This window comes from Pinus tabuliformis, chromosome X (assembly GCF_031772625.1).
Source record: "Pinus tabuliformis cultivar Carrire ecotype Pingquan chromosome X, CPIR1, whole genome shotgun sequence".
NCBI classification, from domain to species: domain Eukaryota; kingdom Viridiplantae; phylum Streptophyta; class Pinopsida; order Pinales; family Pinaceae; genus Pinus; species Pinus tabuliformis.
In genome coordinates, this window is record NC_142308.1 from 1,615,654,469 (window position 1) to 1,615,679,647 (window position 25,179).

The following is a 25,179-nucleotide window of genomic DNA, read 5'->3' on the forward strand; positions in this document are numbered from 1 at the left end:
AGCTCCTAGGCTCTGCGCAGTCCCGACACCGGCAAACTAGCTCCCTTAGCCAATTGCATCAACCCTCTTGTTAGCCAATTGCGTCAACCCTCTTGGCCTCTGCGTGGGCCTGTCTTTGCCTCCTTCAGCCTCCGCGCAACCTCTTCTTGGCTCGAACTTGATGACGCAGGCATTGCGTCACCCCTTCCTTGCTGCTTTGCTGCTAGGAACAACTTCTGTCACTGGGGACAGCTGTTTTCTGCTACTGCTGCTCTGTTGTGCTGATGTTCTCAGTTCTCTTGTGATCTGCAACCACACTCCCATACCATGTTGAAGTTTCTAAGTCTAACAATTAGAAACCTTCCATGCACTTTACTGATTTATTCCTACCTACTTGTTCTGTTAATTAACAAGTTATTTACCATGTAAATACCGAAAATAAATACAAGTGCATGCTCAACACATTATAGATAATCAACTGAAGGAAATAGAAACAAGCACACAAATGACACCGTTATTTTTGGACTAATGTCCACGGAAAAACCCAATGCGGGAAAATCGGTGCAACTATTTGAGGGTTTTATTATTAAGCAACTCTTTTCTGAGTACACTGGGTGCCAAACTGGCTAACCCGACAGAGATAAAAAAATCTGGCAGCAATACCTCTCTTCAGAAACAGGTATTTGGAAAGCCTGTTCCACGAAATCCCTCTCCAGCACAATCTGAAGCTCAGCGTCAGCCCTGTTGGCCTCTGCGTCAGCCTAAAACCCTCTGCGTCAGCCTATTGAGGCTCTGTGCAGCCTCTCTGGCTCTCTGCGTCACTCTTGCAGCCTCTGCGTGGATGACGCAGGCCCTTCTGGCTCTGCGCAGTCTCTGTTGCCTTTGCGTGGCTCCCTCTGGCTTTGTGTCTGCCTCTCTTTGCTTCTGCACTGGTCTCTCGGCACTGTCCCTGCCTCTCTGCCTCGTACTCACTGCCCCTCGCTGCAACTGATCACTGATTCTATCTCTCTTAGCAAACCCCGCTCTAGAGAATAGAATGACTGATCACTCTGGTGTGTTCTCCAAGTGACCCTCAAGCCTCCTCTTATACTTTTCTCGTTGACATATCAATGGCCGAGATTAAGTCCCTAATCGACGGCTAAGATTAGATCTGGCTTGATCCATGTCTTTTGGACCATTCTAACACAGTTTTATATTAATTCACATTAATATTTTAATTTCCCTAAGTTTAGACTTAGGGACTCCATTAAAAATATTAATTATTTTAATATCTCCCTAACTGTTTAGAATTTGCCCAAACCCTTTCTGGGTATTGGAGATTTCATGTGCCTTAGCCTCTCCATCAATTTTCATGGCTAGAGCACATCCGATGCTACCCCAGATCAACACTTATAGTGTATTATTCTTCTATATTTGATAAGTATTAAGATGACTCTCATATTGATGATGTTTCATGACAGGATGGTATGCGAGTAATGATGCACATGTGGTTCTTATTCATTTAGTTTGATATGATAATGATGTTGTATGCTCATGATGGATATGATATGCATAGTGATTATGATGTTACATATGATATGAGGTTATTTTGACATGTGGTTAGTTTATTATGTGATGTCTTGATATATGTTTGATGCAAACATGTTGATGTTATAACTTATGTTGGTATTTTATATATAACTTTTATGACATGCATGGGCATACAATACGTTATTATTCAGAATCTTGTGGTTAACAACGATGTGATGTTCTGATGATGACATGCAAGACTTGGCATGTGGATTATTTTCCATGATACTATGATGTTATAACTAATGCATTGGTTGCATGTTGAAACGTGGTGAGTGGCAGGAAATCGACAAATGGGCCGAGAGGATCGGTTTATTTTATGATCTCGTGGGAGCCCATACCTGTGAGGGAGAATATGTAACACCATATGGGCTGGGGACAGACTCAATCAACACTACATACGCCAGTGGTTCCTTTGTCTTGTATAACTCTTGAGGGGCTATATGACCATCTTGAGGAGGCTGGGTGACTGATATTGGATTGAGATGTCGAAGTCTAGTGGGGGTGTAAGGACTTCGATGCCTGGGGCTGTGCACCTTAGTGAGTGTGGAGGGAGTGGGCCAACCTTTCGATATGTCTGGAGTACCACTACATGGAGTATTGAGCCGGGTGCTTGTCTTGGAGCAGATGAGTTCTGAGCTTAGGCATGAGCCTAGGGCTACAGTACAAACCGATGAGGCTTTATGCTTGGTTTCGAAAGTTGGGAAAAATGACAGAGATTCCTTGGGATTTTTTTGGTGATGTGAAAACTTTCGATGCCTGTTGGTTATACTACTATAACAGAGGGTGTAAAGCAAACATGAAGTAATAAATAATTAAATAAAATAAAATGTTAAATGATTCAACTTAACTTCGGGACGAAGTTCCTTAAAGTGGGGGGGAGTATGTAATGCCCCTAATAATAATAATAAATAAAATAATAATATATAAGTAAATAAATAATATATAAAAAAGAAAAGATAATAATATTATATAAATAATAAATAATGAAGAAAATATAATAATAGTAAACAAATAAAATAATAAACTGGAGTTTTAAATAAATATATATAAAAATAGTAAAAATAATTAGTTAACAAAAATTAAAAATGAATAAAATAAGAAAGAGTTAAATTAAGAGAAATATTGAATTAAGTAAAACTTAAAAAAAAAGAAATAAAAGTTGCATGTTGACACATTGATTGTGTGCATGCGGATCCCTTTCCAATTCCCTTCCATTTTTGGAACAATTGGGTTCTATTTAATGGATGAAGTGGGGAATGAGATGATCATTTTTCGGGAGGAGAGTGTTGAGCGACAAAGGAAACCTTGGCAGTAGTACGTTGATTGAGGGCTCATGAGTGGCCAACTGTAGAAAGATTATGTACCGCTGAGCCTACGGTTGGGTGGAGAGTCTTCCCCAAAACTTTGTTGCAGTTAGTGGAATTCAAATAGCGATCAACTCTGAAATCACAAGTAAGGAATGTTGTCGCTATAGGTAAGTTGAAAATTCTATGCAAATTAGTTAAATAGTTGTGTTGATTATTAATCACATAAATTGATGTAATTAGTTGTATAGTTTAATTTTGGGGTTGTTACATCTATCTCTCCACAAGATCAGAGCGCAATGCTGGGGCGACCAATGACTGATAGGCACCATCATCATTGTCTCTTAAGGCACATACCCCACCCGGGTGTTCATAGGGTATGTCCTTTTAGGACAATTCCTATCTTGGAATAACACATCCTCAAGGAATTTCCTCTTCGACTACTCTTGCCTATTGGATGCCCTACCACACCCTCAAAGAGTATCAAAATCAATCTCAAATGCTTACCCAATCCTCCATTCTTTCTTCACAATATGCAAACAAGAATGATGTGTCTATTTCTCCCTCTCAACTAGGGAAGATATAATCATTCCTATAAAAGGAATATACCTGAGGTCTCTCTTATCCAGGGACTTGTTCAAGCTCCCTCTTAACTAGGGACTTGTTTCCAACAACAACTCTTTGCTCTTTGGTGGAGATCATGGTACCTTTAGCTACTTGTAGAGCTCCTCCTTTCGATGTCATGAATTTCATCTTCATCATTATGGAGCCTTCAAGTTCAACTTCTAAGTTTTATTCGTAGGGCATTGTCTATCCATCACTTTCCTTCACAAACCATATTAGTCATGTCATCCTTTTCTTCATCGGAAAGTGATCTTCTAGTCCACATCTGGCTTTTCTTCATCCAGCTACCTTTTCCAAGTCATGTTACTTTTAGGATCTTCCATCCATTCTCAGTTGTAGGTGACATCTACAACTCTCTTTCGGTAGCCCTGTTTCAACCCAACCAGATGTTGTTCAAAAATCAAAATGAACATCAAATCAAAGTTACCTTTTATGATGGCCTTTCATCATGACATTTGCTTGCTTGCAACATCAACATCCCGCACATTCATAAACACATCTCCAAGACATTCAATGTTTCTCATCCATATTTTATTAATACACATTAATATTTTTATTTTCCTAAGTTTATACTTAGGAACCCATTAAAAATATTAATTATTTTAATAACTCCTCCTCTAGGTGGAATTTTTTCAAACGATTTCTGGGTTTTGGAGATCTCATGTGCCTTAGCCTCTCCACCAATTTTCAAGGCTAGAGCACATCCAATGCTACCCAAAATCAACAATAAGTACATTTTTATTATAACTCAAATACAATTATGAAGACCGAACCTGGTTACATTTCTCAACAAGTTGTAGACTAGTCTCTATAGGTGTTGCATGCAGTGAGATGATCAACTTTGAGAATTGCGCAATCCATTTTGGAGAAATTCCTAAATAATAGGGGCCTAATTTCTCAAGGAATTGCGCAAGGAAATAGAGGCTCAAGTAGAGGCAGAAATTGATTAACTTTGGGTTGGAGCTTCTCAGTGAGAAGAGAAATATGGTATTCACTTGCAGGTTGTGCTTAGTTGAGCAAGGCAATTGTAATACATCTCTATTCATCAGAATAATGCAAACAAACAAAGGGGTTTTTAGCAGATTGCTTTCCCCTAGAAAAATACTGTGTGCATGTGTGTTATTTCTCATTGCATGTTTGTGATTGATATTCTAAATTGTGAATTGAATTCCACAAAGCAATAGAGTAGGTTTGTGTCTTGTGATTTTGATTAAAACTTCATACACAGTTGCAAATCTACATCATAATTTCTACACGTGGTATGCTCTACAATGTTTCTTAACCACTCCACTTTGCCTATGTCCTCAAGCATGAGGTCTATGCAATGTGCAACAGATGGTGTCCAAAATATGGTTCTATATTTAGACTCTAACATCTTTCCAACAAGAACATAGTTTGAGGCATTATTTGTGATGACCTGCACAACATTCTGCTCCACCACTGTCCTAACCATCTTATGGAAAATCTCAAATAACAGGTTGGCATCTTTCACACTATAAGATGCATCATCTGATTTCGAAAACATGGTTCCTTGAGGGCAAGAGACAAGGAAATTTATGATAGTGTGGTTCTTCCCATCAGTCTCTCCCTCTGACATGGTGGAACAACCTGTTTTTTTCCATGACTCTTTAAACCCTGTCAAAGATTCTTCAATGGACAAAACCTCTTTTTGCAAAAGAGATCCCCTCAAGACATGCATACTAGGAGCTTTGAATCCCTTTCTTGCAGATATTACAGAGTTCCACATAGCTTGGTAATGAGGTGACTGGGCAACATTAAAGGGGATATACACATCTTACCACCATTTGGCAATGTATTGAAAAGTAACATCTTTCAATTGTTTTTTCCAAAGGGTATCCAAAGTGGGTTGAGTTAGACTTGGTTGGGAGGCAGTGGCATTAGCAAAGGTGGAGGTGGGGAGAGTTGTGAAATAGCTCTTAATCTTCATCTTCTTTTTATCTTTAGCTTGACTGTGAGACCCAAGAGGGGAAAGAACATAACAGAAGGGCTCATGGACATTGGTGGAAGGGATAGAGGAGAAGTTTTGAAGGTCAAAATCATCACACTCAGTTGCACCTTTCATAGCTTCTGCAAGTTCCTTCTGCAATTCCTGCTTGTATAGCCTTTTCCCTAGCATTCTCCTCCTCAAACTTCCCAATCTTTTCAACGTATTCTGCCCTAATAGGCCTTTTCGCTGCATTTGGTGCTTCACATGGGGATACTTGGCCTCTTATGCCAGCCAAGTGTTGTTTCAACCTATAAATACCCCCCTTCCCCCCTTTCATTGGGTGCCTGCAATATTTGCATAACATTTTGCCATCAACATCACAGTGAAACCATGCAGCATCTTTCGCTTTGGGGGCCATGGTGGATGATGAAATTTCAAATTTGAAGGACAAGAAATATGCAAATAGAGAAAAGAAAATGCAACCAAATAAAATACAAAACCTATGATAAATTTGAAAACAAAAAAGAGGAAGATTTAGCCTATAAAAAGGTGTTTTTAATTTGAAAGAGGGGGAAAAAATAAAACAGACACAACAATCCAATCTGGATTTTTTTTAGGAGAAAAGGCATACCTGGGAATGGAAACCAGCTGTCAAAGCCTCCTTCCAAACATGGGAGCTCCACCAGACAGCTCCAAACCAGCTATAAGATGACAAACAACTTCCAAACTTGGTGCTGTTAGAGACTACAGCAGCAAAACTTAGTGCTGTAGTAACTAGCAGTGTAGAGCACTGCCATCTATCTCTTTCTTGAATGGAGGGATGTTTAGATTGATATGTGCACCTTGAAAAGGTTTTGGCTTCTGAACTGTTAGTTGAAGGTCAAATTTCTATGCGGAGGAGACATTTTGGCTTGTACAATGCAGGCAAATTGGAAGGTTATGTTTTCTCTGTTTGTAGGGTGCTTTTTAAGCTATACTTGGAAACTATCCAGGTTTGCATGTAGTGGCTAATATCCCATACTTGCAAGCTGCAGGTTGAGTGCTTCTGCACTTAGGTACTAGACATTGCAGTGGGTTTTACGGCATAACTCTCTCTTCATTGTTTAGTGACTTTGTCTAAATGTACATATGCTTTAACAGTTTCTTGAGGGTTTATGCTCTGATACCAAAGTGATCCAAACCTATTATCAGTTTCTTGAGGGTTTATGCTCTGATACCAAAGTGATCCAAACCTATTATCAGATATGGAGGGCAATCCAATTCCTGATTGGATTTAATGCATACAGGAAATGTAATTTATTTGTGCTTGTAGAAAGTGTGTTTAATTGTACTGAGGTTAGCTCAGCCTTTCTGATGGTCATTGTAGTTAACTACTTAATCTTTATATTTGCTCTGTGGATACGTAGGATGATCTGTAATCTGTATAACTTTAAGGTCAATACAAAGAATTGAGATAGGCTGTTGAGCTGACATATATTATTCACAATGCTGGTGTGCCCATTGGTTTTCAGTTTGCTTTACATTGAAACAGCTGATCGACCTGGTTTGTTGGTGGAGATCGTAAAATCACTATCTGATATCAGTGTAGCTGTTGAATCTGGTGAATTTGATACGGAGGTGAACTTTAATGCCTTCTTGCAATGGAATACTCTATAGCTTATCATTTGATGAGTGAATTGCATCTTAAAATTGCATGCGTGTCTCTGCAGGGATTGCTGGCCAAAGCAAAGTTTCATGTCAGCTACCGGGGTAGTGCACTCGTCAAGCCTCTGCAGCAGGTACAAGATTACTATAAATGTTTTGCTGCTAAACTTTAATAAAGTGGTTATCTCTGCATTTCCCAGTTCTTAATTCTGCATCGGTTGATATTCAGTTTTCTGAATTTAGAAAAGTTTTCCTTTGGTTTGAATTTCTGTTTATTGATGTCATCATAGATCTTAGTTTCAAATATCTGACATAATTGTTCTGGGTTGTGTTTTCACATGTGCTCAGGTTGTGGTTAACAGTTTAAGATACTTCCTAAGGAGGCCTACAACTGAGGAGAGTAGTTTCTAAAGTTTTTATATTTACTCGTCATAGTATTAGTAACTGCAGAGAATGCAGCTTTGAAATACTCTTGACATTGTACAGTAGTTGTGCATAGTCACATTGAAGCAACTAGCCCAAGCGTGCCTGCAAAAAGCATTTTCAGCAGCGAAACTATTAGTTGTCCTCTTATTACCCAGTGAGGCCCAAACACGATTTTCTCATTTTTATCTGTTCAAATTTGAAAATCATCTACATGCATACAGTAATCATTTTGAAGTCAATCCACCCCTGCCATCCGTTTGTCATCGTAGACATATATTCATATGGTTGTTGCTTCAAGTGAGAGTCCGCTTATAAGTTTAACATCGTCTCAGTCTTTCAATAATTGAACTGGTTTTACATATTATGAGCACTCTCAATGCAAAATGAGTGCAATGACAGCTATATTTTTGGATTTAGTATATTTTAAACAGCACTGTTTACAATGGAAAATACTCTTTCGTAAAATTTAACTTTGAAAAAATGTTTTGGAATAATCTGTTCAGATTTTTATTTTTATTTTTTTTTTTTTTTTTAAGTCATTTTTTCCGACTTCTATGTAAGTCCATATGCAGGGGAACACCCAAATTTGAGAAGATTGGTGTGGATTAGGGCAAATAAAATGCAAGGATATATATAATGATAAATGACGGGAGTGTTCTGGATTCAGTGGTTAAGAATTTTAATTTTAATTTTAATTTTTACTATAATTTATTAGGTTAATTTAAGAGATAAATTTAATTAGTTAGGAGATAATTTATTATTATGCAAGTCAGATGTGTCAATAATCTTTCTTTTTGATTAATTTATTAATTCTGTGTATCTATTATTCTCATAATAATACATATAATTAATTATGATTCATTATTCAAAAACTATTTTATAATAATTATTTAATAATGTAAAAACCATTATGTGATGAAACAATTAATATAAGTTCATATGATTTATAAATAAATTAATATTAAGTTTATTAGATTTTATTGTAATGAGTTAAATTTAATTAATTTGGATATAACTATTCTATGTTAATTAGAAATGTGAAATAGTAACCTTTTTTTTTAATATGATTCTTAATTACTAAGTTTAATTCATCAGATCTATTTTTTAATTATTCTCTATTATAGAGAGTAGTTTTTTGGATTAATCTCATAGTAAGGATTGGGTCTACATTATGGATCACAAAAGTCTTAGATCTAATATATTCTCTATTAATTAAGTAAGAAAAAGTCATTATGAGTTAGAATAATTGATCTAAGTTAATAAGATTAAAATTATAAGTTAATGTTAAAGTTATTGATTTGTTGTTATGAGAGGTATGATTTAATTAAGGGTTTCTAGGTCTCACTGATTATAAGACCTTCATCTCGGTTCATATTGTCTTTCTTTTTTTTTGATTTCTATGGCTTCTTTTATTTTTCGTTTTAGGTAGTGCTCTTCCTTGATAACAAGTTTGGCATCTTCCATACAAATGTAGTGTGAGGAGGAGAAAGCATGATCTGCAACAACGGATTTTGATGTTTTGTTTCTAGATATGTCTGCAGCATGCTCCTTAAGCCTAATGTTTAATGATTTTCCGCTTTCACGTATGTATTGTTTCCCACAAGAGCAAGGGACATGATCTGCCGGTTTCACCTATGTATTGTGAGGAACCATACATATACATAGGTGAAACCGGCAGATCATTAAACATTAGGCTTAAGGAGCATGCTATAGACATATCTAGAAACAAAACATCAAAATCCACTCTTGCAGATCATGCTTTCTCCTCCTCACACTACATTTGTATGGAAGATGCCAAACTTGTCATCAAGGAAGAGCACTACCTAAAACAAAAAATAAAAGAAGTCATAGAAATCGAAAAGAGAAAGAACAATATGAACCGAGATGAAGGTCTTATAATCAGTAACACCTGGAAACCCTTAATTAAATCATACATCTCATAACAACAAATCTAATAACTTTAACATTAACATTTAATTTTAATCTTATTAACTTAGATTAATTATTCTACCTCATAATGACTTAATTTAACTCATTACAATAAAATATAATAAACTTAACATTAATTTATTTATAAATCATATGAACATAGATTAATTGTTTCATCTCGGTTTTTACATTATTAAAAAATTATTATAAAATAGTTTTTGAATAATGAATCATAATTAATTATATATTAATATTATGAGAATAATAGATACAAAGAATTAATAAATTAATCAATTTGTAAAAAGAAAGATTATTCAAATTATCTCCTAACTAATTAAATTTATCTCTTAAATTAACCTAATAAATTATAGTAAAAATTAAAATTTAAATTCCTAACAGCGGATTCCAGAACACTCCCTTCATCTATCATTATATATATCTTTGCATTTTCTTTGACCTAATCCACACCAATCTTCTCAAAAATTTGGGTGTTCCGTGAAGATGGGCTCACATAGAAGTTTGAAACATTGAGTTTAATAAAAAAAACTGGTTATTCCAAAACATTTTTTCAAATTTGACTCACTTGTATGAGTTCTCTCTTTAAAAAATTTAACTTATTTCACTGGCAACATCATTATTGTAAATATTAGGTTTACACAGAAGAATGGTTGGAAAATCAGAATAGAGAGGTGTGCTTCATATATTATATAATGCTTAAATTTCCTTTAAAAGACACGAGAGAAAGAGACAGGTTACATAACTTGTTTCTCATTTCTTTTCAATTTATAACTTTTTTCCCATGGAAAAAGTCGTAATTTCCTTTATTAATAAAAAATTACATTTTGTAAATGTGGAGCCTATACATATGGAGGCCATGCCTGACAAAAAACAAAACTGTTGCTGGAATACCACATCCCGTGTAGGAACTATTCAGAAAATAAGCCTTTAATATGTTGTTCTCTTTGCAGAGAGACAAGTTCTGATAAAAAGCAGGAAGTTATATAAATATTTACATATGATCAAAATAAAGACTGTTCATAATTGTGCCTGTCTCAGAAACCAGGTTCTATGTATGGTCTATGGTAGCACTGATATGCGCTGCCCTCTCGATCCTCTTGTATCAGCCAAGTAGCATCATCCCTGATTGTTGCTTCCTTGGATAGTTGGTCGACAACGGTGTTGCATTCCCTGTAAATGTGTTGACAGGGAAATGAGTCAAAAAATGTGGTGAGTCTAAGAGCTTCATCCAGAATATGCCTTAGTGAATATGCATTGCATTGAGATTTTTTGTTTAACCAGTTGCAGACTATTTTAGAGTCACCAAATAGTTGTAAATCTAAACACTGTTTGTTCAATGCAAAGTGTATGAGGTTTTTGGTTGTTAAAAGCTCTGCGTAGTTATTTGTCCCTCTGCCCAGTCCCATTTGGATTTTGAAGGAGTGAGATTCAGATAAGTATAGTATAGCACCCCCTCCACATCCAGTCTCCTGTGCTGAACCATCAAAATAAACCCATGGTTGGGTAGTGTTGATGGATTCCGAATGTATGCTTCTTTGGGTTAGCTGAAGGCCTTCATTAGGTATGGAGTGGTAATCAACGAAGATTCTGGTCAAAGTAGAGGGCCAATTAGGGGACTTCTGCCGAAGAATAATGCGATTTCTGGCTATCCAGATAGCCCAACATATGAGAAGGGGAAGGTTCCTTTCTTTTTCAAAAGCTTCTGTCCACCATTGATTCCAAGCTTTTGTAGTGTTGTTCCCCTGCCATCGGGGAGTGATAGGGAGCGAAGTGTATATGCTGTTCCAAATCTCTTGTGTACAGGGGCAGCTTAAGAATAGATGATCTGTGTCTTCACAACTGTTCTTGTAGAGATGACACCAAAAAGGGCCGAGAAAGGATCGTTTCATCAGGTTAGCACCAGTCGGGAGCTTATTACGTTGAATGGACCACATGAGAAGCCTCGTTCTGGGGGCCGCCTTCAATTTCCATATGAGATTCCACCATGGCTCAATAATGGGAGGCTTGTGAGGTTTCATCAACACCTGATATCCTACTTTGGGGGTGTATATCCCGTGTTTGGCGAAAGCCCAAATCAGTTCATCATCTCCCTCTGCGATTCTTATGTGAGCTTCAGTTAAAGCTTTTATGAAGTCCCTCCATTCTTGTTGTCCCCATTGTGGAATGTTAAGCTGGGTTCCTGTTTTCCAGGCCCGTTGAAGAGTAGATTGAGCATTGTCGACAATATGACAAATGTGCAAAATGCGTTGCTCGGATAGAAAAACTCTTAGCTCCTTGGATAATCTGTGGGTGTTGATTTTCAATTTATAACTTGTTTCTCGTTTCTTTTCAATTTCTATTGAAGTGCTTATTGCACTATCATTAAATTAACATAACCTAAAGTAAGTAGTAAATGAATATTAACTAAATAGTTTCACAAACATTCTCCCTGAATTGTCATTCTAGATATTACACCAAGTTCATCTCTAAATTTGACAAACATATCTAGACTAAGTGGCTTGGTGAGAATGTGTATAGTGTGCTCCTGTGGTAACAATCTATAGTCCAATTGCTTCATCTTCTACTAGTTATCTAATTAAATGACAATATGCCTTTATATTTTCGTGTGTTCATAAAAGATCAGATTCCGTGCTAATTTTATAACACCTTGATAGTTACAAAACCACTGTTGGCCTAGTGTGTTTAACGAGTAAATCTGCAAGCATTCTCCAAAGACAGATTGCCTCACATGCCGTTTTTATTGCTGTCCTGTACTATGCCTTGGTAGAAGAAAGTGAAATGACATTTTGTTTATTGCGAAATGCTAACCCACAAATTGCAATTTTTCCAACACTGAGCACGTATTGACTGTTGATTTCGGTCCTCCAGAATCTCTGCAATTGAACTCATAATAGTGAACCAACTAAAGTTATTCACTTTTTCCATATGATATTCCGAAATTGATTTCACCTCTTACATATATCAAACATGTGGTTCAACAATCTTCTTTGGGATTTTCCATTATTTTGAGTTTGTAGTTCACTATAAAATTGAGATTAGGGCCAGTGGTTATAAAATAAAGCAAACAACCCATTAATTATATATAGACTAGCTCATTTGCTATTTTTGAATCTGTTTTGCTGAAAGTTTCAGCGCATTCTCCATAGGTTTAGATGAAACTTTACAATCAACGACTCTGAGGTTGTTTAACAAAGCTTTTGTGAATTTAGTGTGTGAAGAAAAACCAAAGTCGTTAGTTGGCAAAACTTTTGCATCTAAATAATGATGTAAGAAACCTAAGCATGACATGCGAAAAATACAACATAATTCATATTTTACATTTGTCATTGCTTTGACATCTCTGCCTGTGATGATGATGTCATCTATGTCCTATATCACCATTCACCATCCATCCTTTTGACATATAGAATGGAAAATAAGAGTTTCCTCTAAAACTACTATTTGCCAAATATTTGCCAGTTTTGATATACCAAGCTCTAACAACCAGCTTTAAAACATAGATCTTTAAAACATAGATAGCCATAACTAGCATGCATACCAAATGTTCCCTTCCTTTTGCTTGAAATGCTTGAGGTTGATTCCTTTAAATTATATACCAAGTTGTAGCAACTAGCTAAATAGCCATAACTAACATGCGTACCAAATGTTTCATTCCTTTTGCTTGAAATGCTTGAGGTGGGTTACTTTAAATCCTTTTGCTTGAAATGCTTGAGGTTGGTTCCTTTAAATTACCATTCAGGAAGGTACATTTAATATTCATAAAATAAATATTCTAGCCAAATTGTGCAATAAGAGCTAGAACTAATTTGATTGTGGCCAACTTTGTAGTTGGGCAAAAGTCCTCATAATTTCTCTTCTTGTGCATGGAACACCTTTGTAATCATTGTTGCATTAGACTTGTTAAGTGTCTCATCTACATTATACTTGATCTTGAATACCCATTCACAACCAATATTTTTTATTCAACAGAGAAATACCCCAACACCTTACTTCGAGTTCTCATGCCCATTCACAACCAATATGTTTTTATTCAACAAACAAATACCCCAACACCTTACTCCGAGTTCTCATACCCATTCACAACCAATATTTTTATTCAAAAAACAAATACCCCAACACCTTACTCCGAGTTCTCATTAGGGCATAATCTTCTACTTGCATTGCTCTCTTTCATTTTGGTGTGTTACGAACAAAGTTCGTATATGCAACATAATACTTAAAAGATTTGAAATATGTAAATATCCATTACAGGACAAGTAATATATTTATTTAGAAATGTTAAATACAGGAGAGATGAGATGATGGAATTGTTACAAATGAGGGTTTTCTTATATACCTAGGTAGGTGCCTTTTCATGAATGGTCATGTTCTTAGAGACATGCCTTTTCTATACTAATCACTAATTAATCATTATTTTTGATATATATATATATAATTGCTTTCCTTGTCAGAAATCTTTGTCCTCGAAGCTTATTGCTGAAGAGGTGTGTCATCTATTCTTTGTCCTGTAATCTATTCACATCTTTTAGACATTTTCGAATTGTCATTTTCAATGATATACGATGATAGGATTCTCTGAGTGATAAAAAAAATTGTCGAACCGAGAACGGATCTGTGTTAGAAAATTAAAAAAACAAAATGTTGGGTGTGGAGCATGATTATCATCCTAATTTAGAGGTCTTTGTTTCAGCCGGATGTATACCCCAGGAAGATTGTACACCCCCCATGCGGGGGGGGCGGGGCGGACTTGTCCCCCCCGCGGGGGTTCCGGGGGGGGGGGGGGGTGCCATCCCCCCCGGCTAGGGGGTCCAGGGGCCAGCGGTCTACCGGCGGGGGTTTCGGGGGTGCTAAAAAAAGATGTAAAATTTCCTTGTAAAAGTATAGTAATTTCTAGTCAATCTGGGCCGTTCATTAGGCGAATGATCTGACGGTAGAATTTATGTTCATTTTAGGGTTTTTTCCCTAGAATGCAACCCCTCTCTTTGTATGAGGGTATTGTATTGAGGCTGTTGTATATATGTGTATTCTCAGAGTGAGAAACAGAGAGGTGAGACTGTGAGAGAAAGCAGAGGATATTACAGTGGATCTGCTGTAGGTTGTGTCTCTTCATTTTTTGCTGGATAATAGAAAGGAAGGGCTGGCTGTTCGGGGTGGACGTAGCCCAAACTGGGTGAACCACGTATATCTGTGCCTCTCTGGTTTTATGTGTTTGTGTTTTTCTGCATATTATATGTTTTGCATTTCTCTGTCATATATAACATTTTTCTAACAACTGGTATCGGAGCCGAAGGTCTATTTCGCTGATAAACTCGCAGGAAAGAAGGGTTTCTCGTTCGAGTGGGAGCAATGGCAGAAGATGGTAAGTTTAGGGTCGAGAAATTTAACAACGAAAACTTCCCGCTGTGGAAGATGCAGATGGAAGATTATCTGTATCAGAAAGATCTGTAACTACCATTGAGAAGAAAAACAAAGATGTCGACGGGTATGACAGATGAAGAATGGAACATTCTTGATAGAAATGCACTCAGAACAGTACAGTTGCGCCTCGCAGCATTGGTCGCCTTCAACATTTCGAAGGAAACAATGACAGAGGGTTTGATTAAGGGATTGACGAAACTATATGAAAAACCCTCGGCCTCAAACAAGGTATTTCTTATGAAACGATTATTTAATATGAAGATGTCGGAAGGTGGATCTGTTGCAGACCATTTAAATGATTTTAATACAGTTACAAGTCAGTTAAGTTCTGTAGGGGTAAAACTTCGATGATGAAGTTAGAGCTCTGTTATTCTTGTGCTCATTGCCAGAAAGTTGGAATGGTTTAGTAATGGCCATTAGTAACTCTGTTTCTGGATCTAGTACTTTAAAGTTTGATGTTGTTTTCGGTGCTATCCTTAGTGAAGAAATGCGACAGAAAAGCTTTGGTGAGACATCAGGTAATGCTTTGAGTGTAGAGTTTAGGGGAAGAAGAATGGAAAGAGGAAAGAGCTCAGGATATCAAAGAAAGACAGATCCAAGTCTAGATCGGGGATAGTGTGCTGGAAATGCGAAAAGAAAGGACACATAAAGAAAGACTATAGATCTCGGAAGGGAAAAGAAGGAGATGCACAACAAGAAAACAATCATGAAACAAATGTGACAGGTGAGGTGTTACAAGATGCTTTGATTCTTTCTTTCGAAAATATTATTGATTCTTGGGTGGTAGATTCAGGGGCCTCATTCCATGCCACCCCTGATAAGAAACATATTCATGACTATGTTCAAGGAGATTTTGGACAAGTCTGTTTGGGTGATGATAAACCCTGTAAAATTGTTGGAATGGGTAAGGTTCTTGTAAAACAGCAGAATGGAAACCAATGGCTACTAAAAGAGGTAAGGCATGTTCCAGATCTGAAGAAAAATCTGATTTCAACAGGGCAGTTAGGCGGTGAAGGTTGTGTGACAATTTTCACAGATAAAGCTTGGAAGGTCACCAAAGGAGCCCTGGTAATAGCAAAAGGCGAAAAGGTTGGTACATTGTATTTATGCAATGGTATTTCTAACTCTATTAATGCTTTAACTTCCAAAGGAGCAGATGCAGCATTATGGCATCATAGGCTCGGACACATGAGTGAGAAGGGGATGAAGGTTCTTCACTCAAGGAATTTGTTGCCGGGTTTGAAGAATGTTGATTTGGACTTCTGTGAGAATTGCATTTATGGAAAACAGAAGAGAGTCAGATTTCTCAGAGTTGGGAAAGAAAAGAAGAGCGAAAAATTAGAGCTTGTGCATACAAATGTATGGGGACCTGCTCAGGTATCATCTCTCGGTGGCTCTTGTTATTATGTTACTTTTATTGATGATGCAACTAGAAAAACTTGGATTTATTGTATTCAGAATAAATCTGATGTATTTGATACTTTCAAGAAATGGAAAGATTTGGTTGAGATTGAGACATTAACAAAATTGAAGTGTCTCAGATCAGACAATGGAGGTGAATATTGCAACAAAGAGTTTGATAAGTACTGTTCAGAGCATGGAATTCGCATAGAGAAGACGGTTCCAAGAACACCACAAGAAAATGGTGTGTCAAAAAGGATGAACAGAACAATCATGGAGCATGCAAGGTGCATGAGATTGCATGCAAGATTGCCTTTACAATTTTGGGCAGATGTTGTAGATACTGCTATTTATCTAATAAATAGAGGGCCTTCAAGTTCCTTGGATGGTAGTATTCCAGAGGAAGCATGGACATGTAAAAAGGTAAACTATTCCTTTTTAAAGCCTTTTGGTTGTGAGGCCTTTGTCCATATTAATAAAGAAAATAGAACAAAGCTTGAGGCAAAATCAAAGAAATGTACCTTTATTGGATATGGTGTTAATGATTTTGGTTATCGCTTATATGATTATGAAAATCACAAAATCATTAGGAGCAAAGATGTAATATTCAATGAAAAGGTCTTGTATAAGAATCAATTGCAGGAAAAGAAACATGAAAAAGAAAACAAGGAATACACAGTTTTTGATGGGATCACTGAAAAAGTGAATGTGTCTGAAAATAATAATAATCAACAACCACAACAACAACAACCACCACAACAACAACAGGCACCCCAAACACCTAAAAGTGGTGTTAGAAGATCTACTAGGATAAGTATACCCCCTGAACGATACTCTCATTCATTATATTATTTATTGTTCACTGATTCTGGTGAACCCGAATGTTATGAAGAAGCAATGCAGGTTGAAAGCAGGAAGAAGTGGGAGCTAGCCATGGAAGAAGAGATGGACTCCTTAATGCATAACTATACTTGGGACTTAGTTAGGTTGCCTACAGGTAAAACTACATTGCAGAATACATGGGTTTACAGGCTGAAGGAAGAAGATGGAGGAAAACAGAGGTACAAAGCTAGATTTGTGGTGAAGGGGTTTGCATAGAAGAAAGGTATTGATTTTGATGAAATATTTTCTCCTATTGTTAAAATGACTTCAATCAGAACTATTTTAATTCTAGTAGCAGTTGAAGATTTGCATCTTAAGCAGTTAGATGTAAAGACAACTTTTCTCCATGGGGATTTGGAGGAAGAGATATATATGCAGTAGCGACAAGGATATGAGGTAAAAGGGAAGGAGAAACTAGTGTGCACGTTGGAGAAGAGCTTGTATGGCTTAAAATAGGGCTCCAAGACAGTAGTATCTAAAATTTGATAAGTTTATGTCTGAACAAGGTTATACTAGATGTCACTCTGATCATTGTGTTTATCTGAAAAAGCAAAATGATGGCAGCTATATTATATTGTTATTGTATGTAGATGACATGCTTGTTGTAGGGTCTAACATGCAGGAAATAAATGTGCTCAAAAGAAAATTAGCAAATTCATTTGCAATGAAAGATTTAGGAGCTGCAAAACAAATCCTTAGTATGAGAATAACTAGAGACAGGAAAAATCGCAAATTAACATTGTCTCAAAATGAGTACATACAAAAGGTGTTGAAAAGATTTAATATGCACAATGCAAAACCAGTTAGTACACCTTTTTCTAGCCATTTCAAACTTAGTAAGGAGATGTGCCCAAAGACCCAAGAAGACATGGATTATATGTCTAAAGTTCCATATGCATCAACAGTTGGAAGCTTAATGTATGCAATGGTTTGCATAAGGCCTGATATTGCACATGCAGTGGGAGTTGTAAGAAGGTACATGAACAATCCAGGAAAAGAACATTGGATGGCAGTGAAATGGATTCTCAGATATTTGAGAGGTACCACAAATCAAGCATTATGCTCTGGTGGTTCAAATATTTCTCTGCAGGGATATGTTGATGTAGATATGGCAGGTGACAAAGATAACAGGAGGAGCACTACATGATATGTATTCACTGTAGGTGGAACAATTGTCTGTTGGGTTTTAAAAATCCAAAGTGTTGTTGCACTTTCAACAACAGAAGCAGAGTATGTTGCTGCTACAGAGGCTAATAAAGAAATGATTTGGTTTCAAAGGTTTATGGATGAATTGGGTAAGAAGCATGATATGGGCACGTTATACAGTGATAGCCAAAGTGCCATTCATCTTGCAAAGAACTCAACATTTCATTCTAGGACTAAACACATACAGCTCAAGTACCATTTCATACGATCAGTGTTGGAAGATGGAGAGTTGAAGCTGGAAAATATACACACTAGCCAGAATCCTGCAGATATGCTAACAAAAGTTGTAACCAGGGAGAAACTGATAATATGCTCAGTTTCAATTGGTCTTCAAGGATGACGATGAAGATGAGAAACAACCAGGTCCAAAGAGGAGTCATTGTCTAGCAAATGAAGTAGCGATGGAGTTGCTACAATCATTCTCCAAGTGGGAGATTGTTGGGCGTGGAGCATGATTATTTAGAGGTCTTTGTTTCAGCCGGATGTATGCCCTAGGAAGATTGTACACCCCTCCACGAGGGGGGGGTGTGGGGGGGACTTGTCCCCCTCGTGGGGGTTCGAGGGGGCCGTTCCCCCCGGCTAGGGGGTTTGGGGGCTAGCGGTCCCTTGACAGGAGTTTCGGGGGCAGCGCCCCCGAAGCTAAAAACAGATGTAAAATTGCCTTGTAAAAGTATAGTAATTTCTAGTCAATCTGGGCCGTTCATTAGGCGGATGATCTAACGGTAGAACTTATGTTTAGTTTAGGGTTTTTTGCCCTAAAAGACAACCCCTCTCTTTGTATGAGGGTATTGTATTGAGGCTGTTGTATATATGTGTATTCTCAGAGCGAGAAACAAATAGGTGAGATTGTGAGAGAAAACAGAGGATATTACAGCGGATCTGTTGTAGGTTGTGTCTCTTCATTTTTTGCTGGATAATAGAGAGGAAGGACTAGCTGTTCGGGGTGGACGTAGCCCAAACTGGGTGAACCACGTATATCTGTGTCTCTCTGGTTTTATGTGTTTGTGTTTTTCCGCATATTATATGTTTTGCATTTCTCTGTCATATATGACATTTTTCTAACACAAATATTTTCTCTAGTTGATAATTACTTGTGATTTCTTTGAGTTCTTATTATCTTTCTTATGTTCTTCTTTTATCTTAGTTCATCAAGCAATTACCAAAACCAATACACAAAGATCAAGGACACTAAATGTAGGCACTCGACTAGGGCTAAAACCCCTATGTAGGGGAAAAACCAGTCAAGAAATCTTCCTTTAGTAATTCAAGATGAGATAGATCATGACCTTAGACCTACAAACCTTCCTCCTCAACCAAGTCATCCTTCCAATGAGATACAACAACCTTCAATAGTCTTTTCTTGTCCAACAACTACAACCCAGAAATTTTGGCCCCAACTTCATCGACAGCTACAAAATTTTGGCCTCCCCAGCAACTGTAGAATTTTGGCCCCTCCAACAGCGTCACAACTTCACACGTGTGGGAAAAAGAGAGAGAATTTTGACTTCTTATGTTTGTGGGAGACCTCCTTCTTTGCTATCCTCCTCTTTCTTCTTCTTTGAAATTCACACTTTTTCCGGCCCTAGAAGTTGCAGATCAAACTTGTGTGTGAGTGACAAATGAGGTCGAGTTGCTACCTTTATATAGTGATTTTGCTGCCCAATTTAGGATGACTTGTTCAGTTTGAGGCCGAATTGGTGGAGGAGGCTTAATTGACCTATTTTTACAATAAAATAAATTTCTTCTTTGAAAAATAAATCCCAAGAAGAGTTATTTACAATATGACATGGACAAGGACACTTTACATAAACCATAGAAGGCTTCAATTGAGGCTTTGACCTAAAAACAATTGACCCAAACATGAAACCCATGCTTTAATAAGTCAATTTATTTAATAATAAAATTTCTTTTTCTTTCTTATGACTCAAGTCGAATTATGAAGACCAACACTAGTTACATTTTTCAACATTCCCTCTTAACTAGGGAGGTATTAATAATTACATATATATAGAGGCACATGCAAGATCTCCAAAATGAACTACAAAGAGTTTTAGCACACCCAGTGCTGCAGATTAGAAACTTGACAAGGGTATTCTATTTGGGTGGGACTAAGATGGACTAAAGCTTTCAGCCAGTTTAGGTACCATTAGACTTACTAGCTAACCATCAACCCAGGGATCTAGGTGTGTATCCAAGGTCAGAGCTCTAAGACCAACGCCACCTTCCCTCTTCGGGCTCTAGACATCAACACACATAGGCCGACCAAATGTCCTCCCAAGCATCCACCATTAGATGCTTCAACTCTCCCTAATAAATTAGATATATCCATTTGTCCAAGCATGCTTCCAGAGTGTTTCATCCTTCTTATGGAGAGATTTATCTGTACAAACACAAACCCCAATGAACAATAATCTTTCAAACATACATACAAGTAAACACAAACCTTCGAGGTCCTTAATCATCATGATGCCACTTATATAAAGCTATTTATATGCAACTAGTCGGAAACTCTTCTTCTTACATTTCTTCAGCAACATGAAGACATCCTCAATACATTGTAGTATTTTCATTTATTCTCCGATTTCTTCTTCAAGGTATCCATCATGACCATCATAATATGCCCTCCCTCTCAACTAGGGAGATATACCCTTTCTTCTATCTAGGCTCCCTCTCAACTTAAGGAGATCAACTACTTCCCTTTTCGATAATAGTAGAGAGTCTTTCATGGCTCCATTTCTTCTTATGGTATTAACGTCATCTTGATCATCATCATCCTTACAACTTTCTTCGTCATGCTCATACAAACATCTTCACTATCTTGAAGATTGTGTACCTGCAAAACTTTAATAGCAAGTACCACCAAATACATATATAGAAGCATGAAGTTAGCTGTATCAAAGTTATGTCAATATAATGGAAGCGTCAAAACAATCAAATACTTTAGACATCAAATATCCTAACCTAGTTAGGTTCATAATAAGAAAGAGACACATGCCTTTTGCTAGGGTTATTGTCATAAACCCTAGACTACATCATAAATCAAATCAGTCTCATTCTATCTAGGGCCTCAATATTACTTTCAGAGATATGACAGACTCTACTATGATTTACCGCAAACCCTAGATTCCAATTTTGAGACACAAAGCCTTATATCTTAGCAGTTAATTACAATCCTACCATGCATCTAAGGTTTCAACAATGTTAGACACTACTAGGGTTTCTTTGCAAACCCTAGATTTTATCATCAAAACTAAATTATATTGGAAAACAATATTATCATATCTTAGAATATCAATTACTAGGGCTTTGTTACAAAACTTAGAATGCACAATCTATGAGCATCAATAATTAGGTAAGCATACTTTCATGCACTAGCAATTCACACCAATATCTACACAAACATCAATACATCAAAGATAAACTTATAACAATTTTGATCACGCTAGGGTTTCGATCAGAGAGACGAACATATACCTAAGGATTCATTCATATGACCTTGCTATAGATATTACCCATGTTTAATTCATAAACCCTAAATTACCTAAAGATATAGGGTTTCAATACATGATTTAGATATTAACAGCGAACCCTAAATGACTAGGGTTTCTATAACAATACCAAAACCCTAAACATAAAATGAATAAGTTTTCTAGCTTTTATCAACAACCCTGAGTAGTTTCATTCAATATTGACACACCTTTAGGTTAGGGTTTTATAGTGAACCTTTTTAGGGTTCCACAATAATGATAATATAATGAGGGTGGATTCAATCTAATGAATAATCACCTTAACAAGAATCTTTTTGATTCAAAACCCTAGACATAACGATGTTAGTAATGTAAAGCAAATTTTCAAAGAAAAATGATCATACCTTTTATATGAAGAGAGCTTTATAACAAAGTTTATAGTCTAAGGAATACCTTTGAGTTGTTCCTAAACAAATCTTGTAGGACATCAAATCTTGACAGGATTCAATAGAACTTCTTTCATGCTTCAAGTCTATCTTTCGAAATCTCCTCTATAACCCTAGAGCAATCAACAAACTTTCCTATCCAAGGAAAATATAAAGAGAAAGGTTATTAGCATACAATAAAAACAAGTCTTGGTGTAAGGAGGAAACCAAACGTGAAAAGATGAAACCCGAAATAAAATACTCATCTTTTGGTAAAATGGTGGAGGCTCCCTCTTAACCTAGTCCTTTTGAGGAATACCTACAACCTTATCAAATGAAAAATGTTCTAATAAGACATGTTAGAACTATATACTCTAAGATCAAAATGTAAAGGAAAACAATTCAAAACAAAAATAAAAGACTAAGAGGGCTATGTGAGAGAGAGAGGACTTAGTAGTATAAGTCTTTGACTTCTGATTCTTCGGTCTTGTTCTTCTTAGGTGGATCTTCATCAACAACATTTGCATGTTCCCCCTCTCTCTTCTTATTTCTTGGATTCTCTGGAAAATGGTTTTTGTAGTGACCTATTTTGTGAGAGTTGTAACATTCAATCTTGGATAGGTCCACTTTCTTCTTTGGTTCTTTGAGCTTATTGAAGGTCCCCTTCTACTTGTGATGAGTAGAACAAGCATTTGAGGTGTTTTCTTCTTCCTCCTTGTTGTTTACCAATGATATTATGGCTTCTTCTTGACTACATGCATTCCACATTTGTTCAAATATTGGAGTATCCTTCCATCTGTTAAGTCCTGATGCAAAGGCACTCCAAGGACAACTTCATCTATTGCTTGGAGTTCATCTCTGATTCTAGATATCATTATAAAATATGATGAAACAATATCATCATTTGTCATCTTAACAGTTCTTAGTTCATTCTTGAGGCTTGCTATTTGACCAATTTCTTGATTGTGAATAACTTAGATAGAACCTCATTCATTTCTTGAGCGAAATTTATGTTGGATATGTATGGAATTAGGTTATCATTAATTCCATCCACTATAAGGTTCATAGCTAAGATTTAGATTTCTCTAAACTTTTCTTTTTCTGCTTCACTTGATTCATCTGTAGGCTTCTTGATTTTTCCTTAAACGAGATCCAAACTTTGTTCTTTTCAAGAATGAGGTCTATCCTCTTTTTCTAGGCCTTGTAGTTGGAGACTCCTTCTATTTTGTTTTCTCCCTTCATTGAGTTTGACATAATCCCCGTAGATAGTAGAATTTTCACTATATATGATCCCCTTGAAATTTCCTTGATCTCTTTTCCTTAATAGATCTTTAACTTGCATTTTTCTTCCTTCTTTACCTCTGCTCTGATACCATGTTAGAAAATCAGAACGACAGAAAGATTTTTTCTAGTTGATAATTACTTGTGATTTCTTTGAGTTCTTATTATCTTTCTTATGTTCTTCTTTTATCGTAGTTCATTAAGAAATTACCAAAACCAATACACAAAGATCAAGGTGTTAAATTATGGTATGTTCTATGCTTAGAGCAGTTTACTTATTTTTCTTCTTATTATCCACAGATTAGTAATCACATATACATCAAGTAAAGTGTAGATAGAACATTAAATGATCAACAGAAAACAAGCCGAGACAAGAGACACAAGATGTGGCAGCTATCCAGGGACAAACCCCAATGCGGGGAAACCCTTTGATCAAATCTTCTTTTATCTTTAATAGTTCAGCAGAGAGAAATAGTACAAAATCTAAATTCTGTAATTTTATATCAGCAGCAGCAAACCCTAGATCAACAAAGTCAAACTTGGTCAAACTAGTTGAAATTGACCTCTAAAATACTTGGTCAATTTCTGGTCAACTTGTCCTCGAACAACTTGAAGAAACAACCCTTGAAAATCCCCAAAAGTTCAGTCAATTTGCAGATTTCTGAAGTCAAATTGCAGCCCTAAACTAGGGCAGTCAATACCGGCCGAACCATAGGTTAGATCACCTCGCTTTTCACGCCAAAAATTGCGGCTTGCATAGGAGAGGCAACCACACCAAATCCACACTCTTGGAAGGTCAATGCTTGGTCAACGCTGGTCAAAGAGATGACCTACTGCCTTATCATCCTTCTTTCTACGTATTCCTTGCCCTAGGATGTCTTCCTTTTAGCCACATGTGTGAGGGAGAGAGAGAGGCTCCTTTTATGTGTAGGGGGAGAGAGAGAAGATGAGTGAATTGAATTGTCAAAATGAGTAGAATTCTCCTTGTATTTATATGAAAATGTTGAGGTTGAATAGACATGACTATTGGGCTTCTGAGCCTACATAAGTTTGCTAGCCGACCTTGACAATTTGTCCTTAATCAAAATAAATTCATATCTCCATAAATACTTATCGGAATCGGATGATCTTTAGATCAATCCTACACCTCTTGATGAGAGGAATCTAGGAAAAATATTAGAAGCCATAGATAAGGTGATCCACATGGAGTTTGGCCCTAGTTGACAATTTTAACACTCCCTCTCAACTAGGGAGAACTTCATCTGCAATCCGTCAGACCGTCGCTGCTATCCATCCATCAAATGCACTGTCCTGTACAACTTTACCCCACTCTGCTCTACTCTGCTTGAACTATGAAGAAGAATAAATGATCGAGGATGTATCATACCATCCTCCACTAACCCGAAGTCAGTCTCAGAGCTTGAACCACTCTCATTGATCCCATATCAATATCATTGATCCCAGATAAATGGAGGTCATCCTAGCATAGGGAGTACGGTAGATACATCGATGCGTCCATCGATAGTACTACTATGGTCCCTATCCTCATTTCCCTGCTTATTGATTAGATGAGAGGTACTTCCCATGAGTCCCAGACTGCATGGGTAGGATGCCTCGACAGGAGAACTAATCATCCTGTCCACAGGAGAACGAAT

At 36.9% G+C, this 25,179-nt stretch overlaps 1 protein-coding gene across 1 annotated transcript in view; it reads left to right on the top strand.

The window, feature by feature from the left end:
• Nucleotides 1–7,856, top strand: part of LOC149146230 (ACT domain-containing protein ACR11-like) — a 90,474-nt gene extending 82,618 nt beyond the window's left edge. Inside the window, exons 8-10 of the mRNA XM_089447373.1 lie at nucleotides 6,939–7,044; nucleotides 7,137–7,205; nucleotides 7,420–7,856. Coding sequence (XP_089303499.1) covers nucleotides 6,939–7,044; nucleotides 7,137–7,205; nucleotides 7,420–7,482 — 238 coding nt within the window. The 3' untranslated portion in view covers nucleotides 7,483–7,856. The remainder of the gene's footprint in view (nucleotides 1–6,938; nucleotides 7,045–7,136; nucleotides 7,206–7,419) is intronic.
• Nucleotides 7,857–25,179: the final 17,323 nt, after the last annotated feature.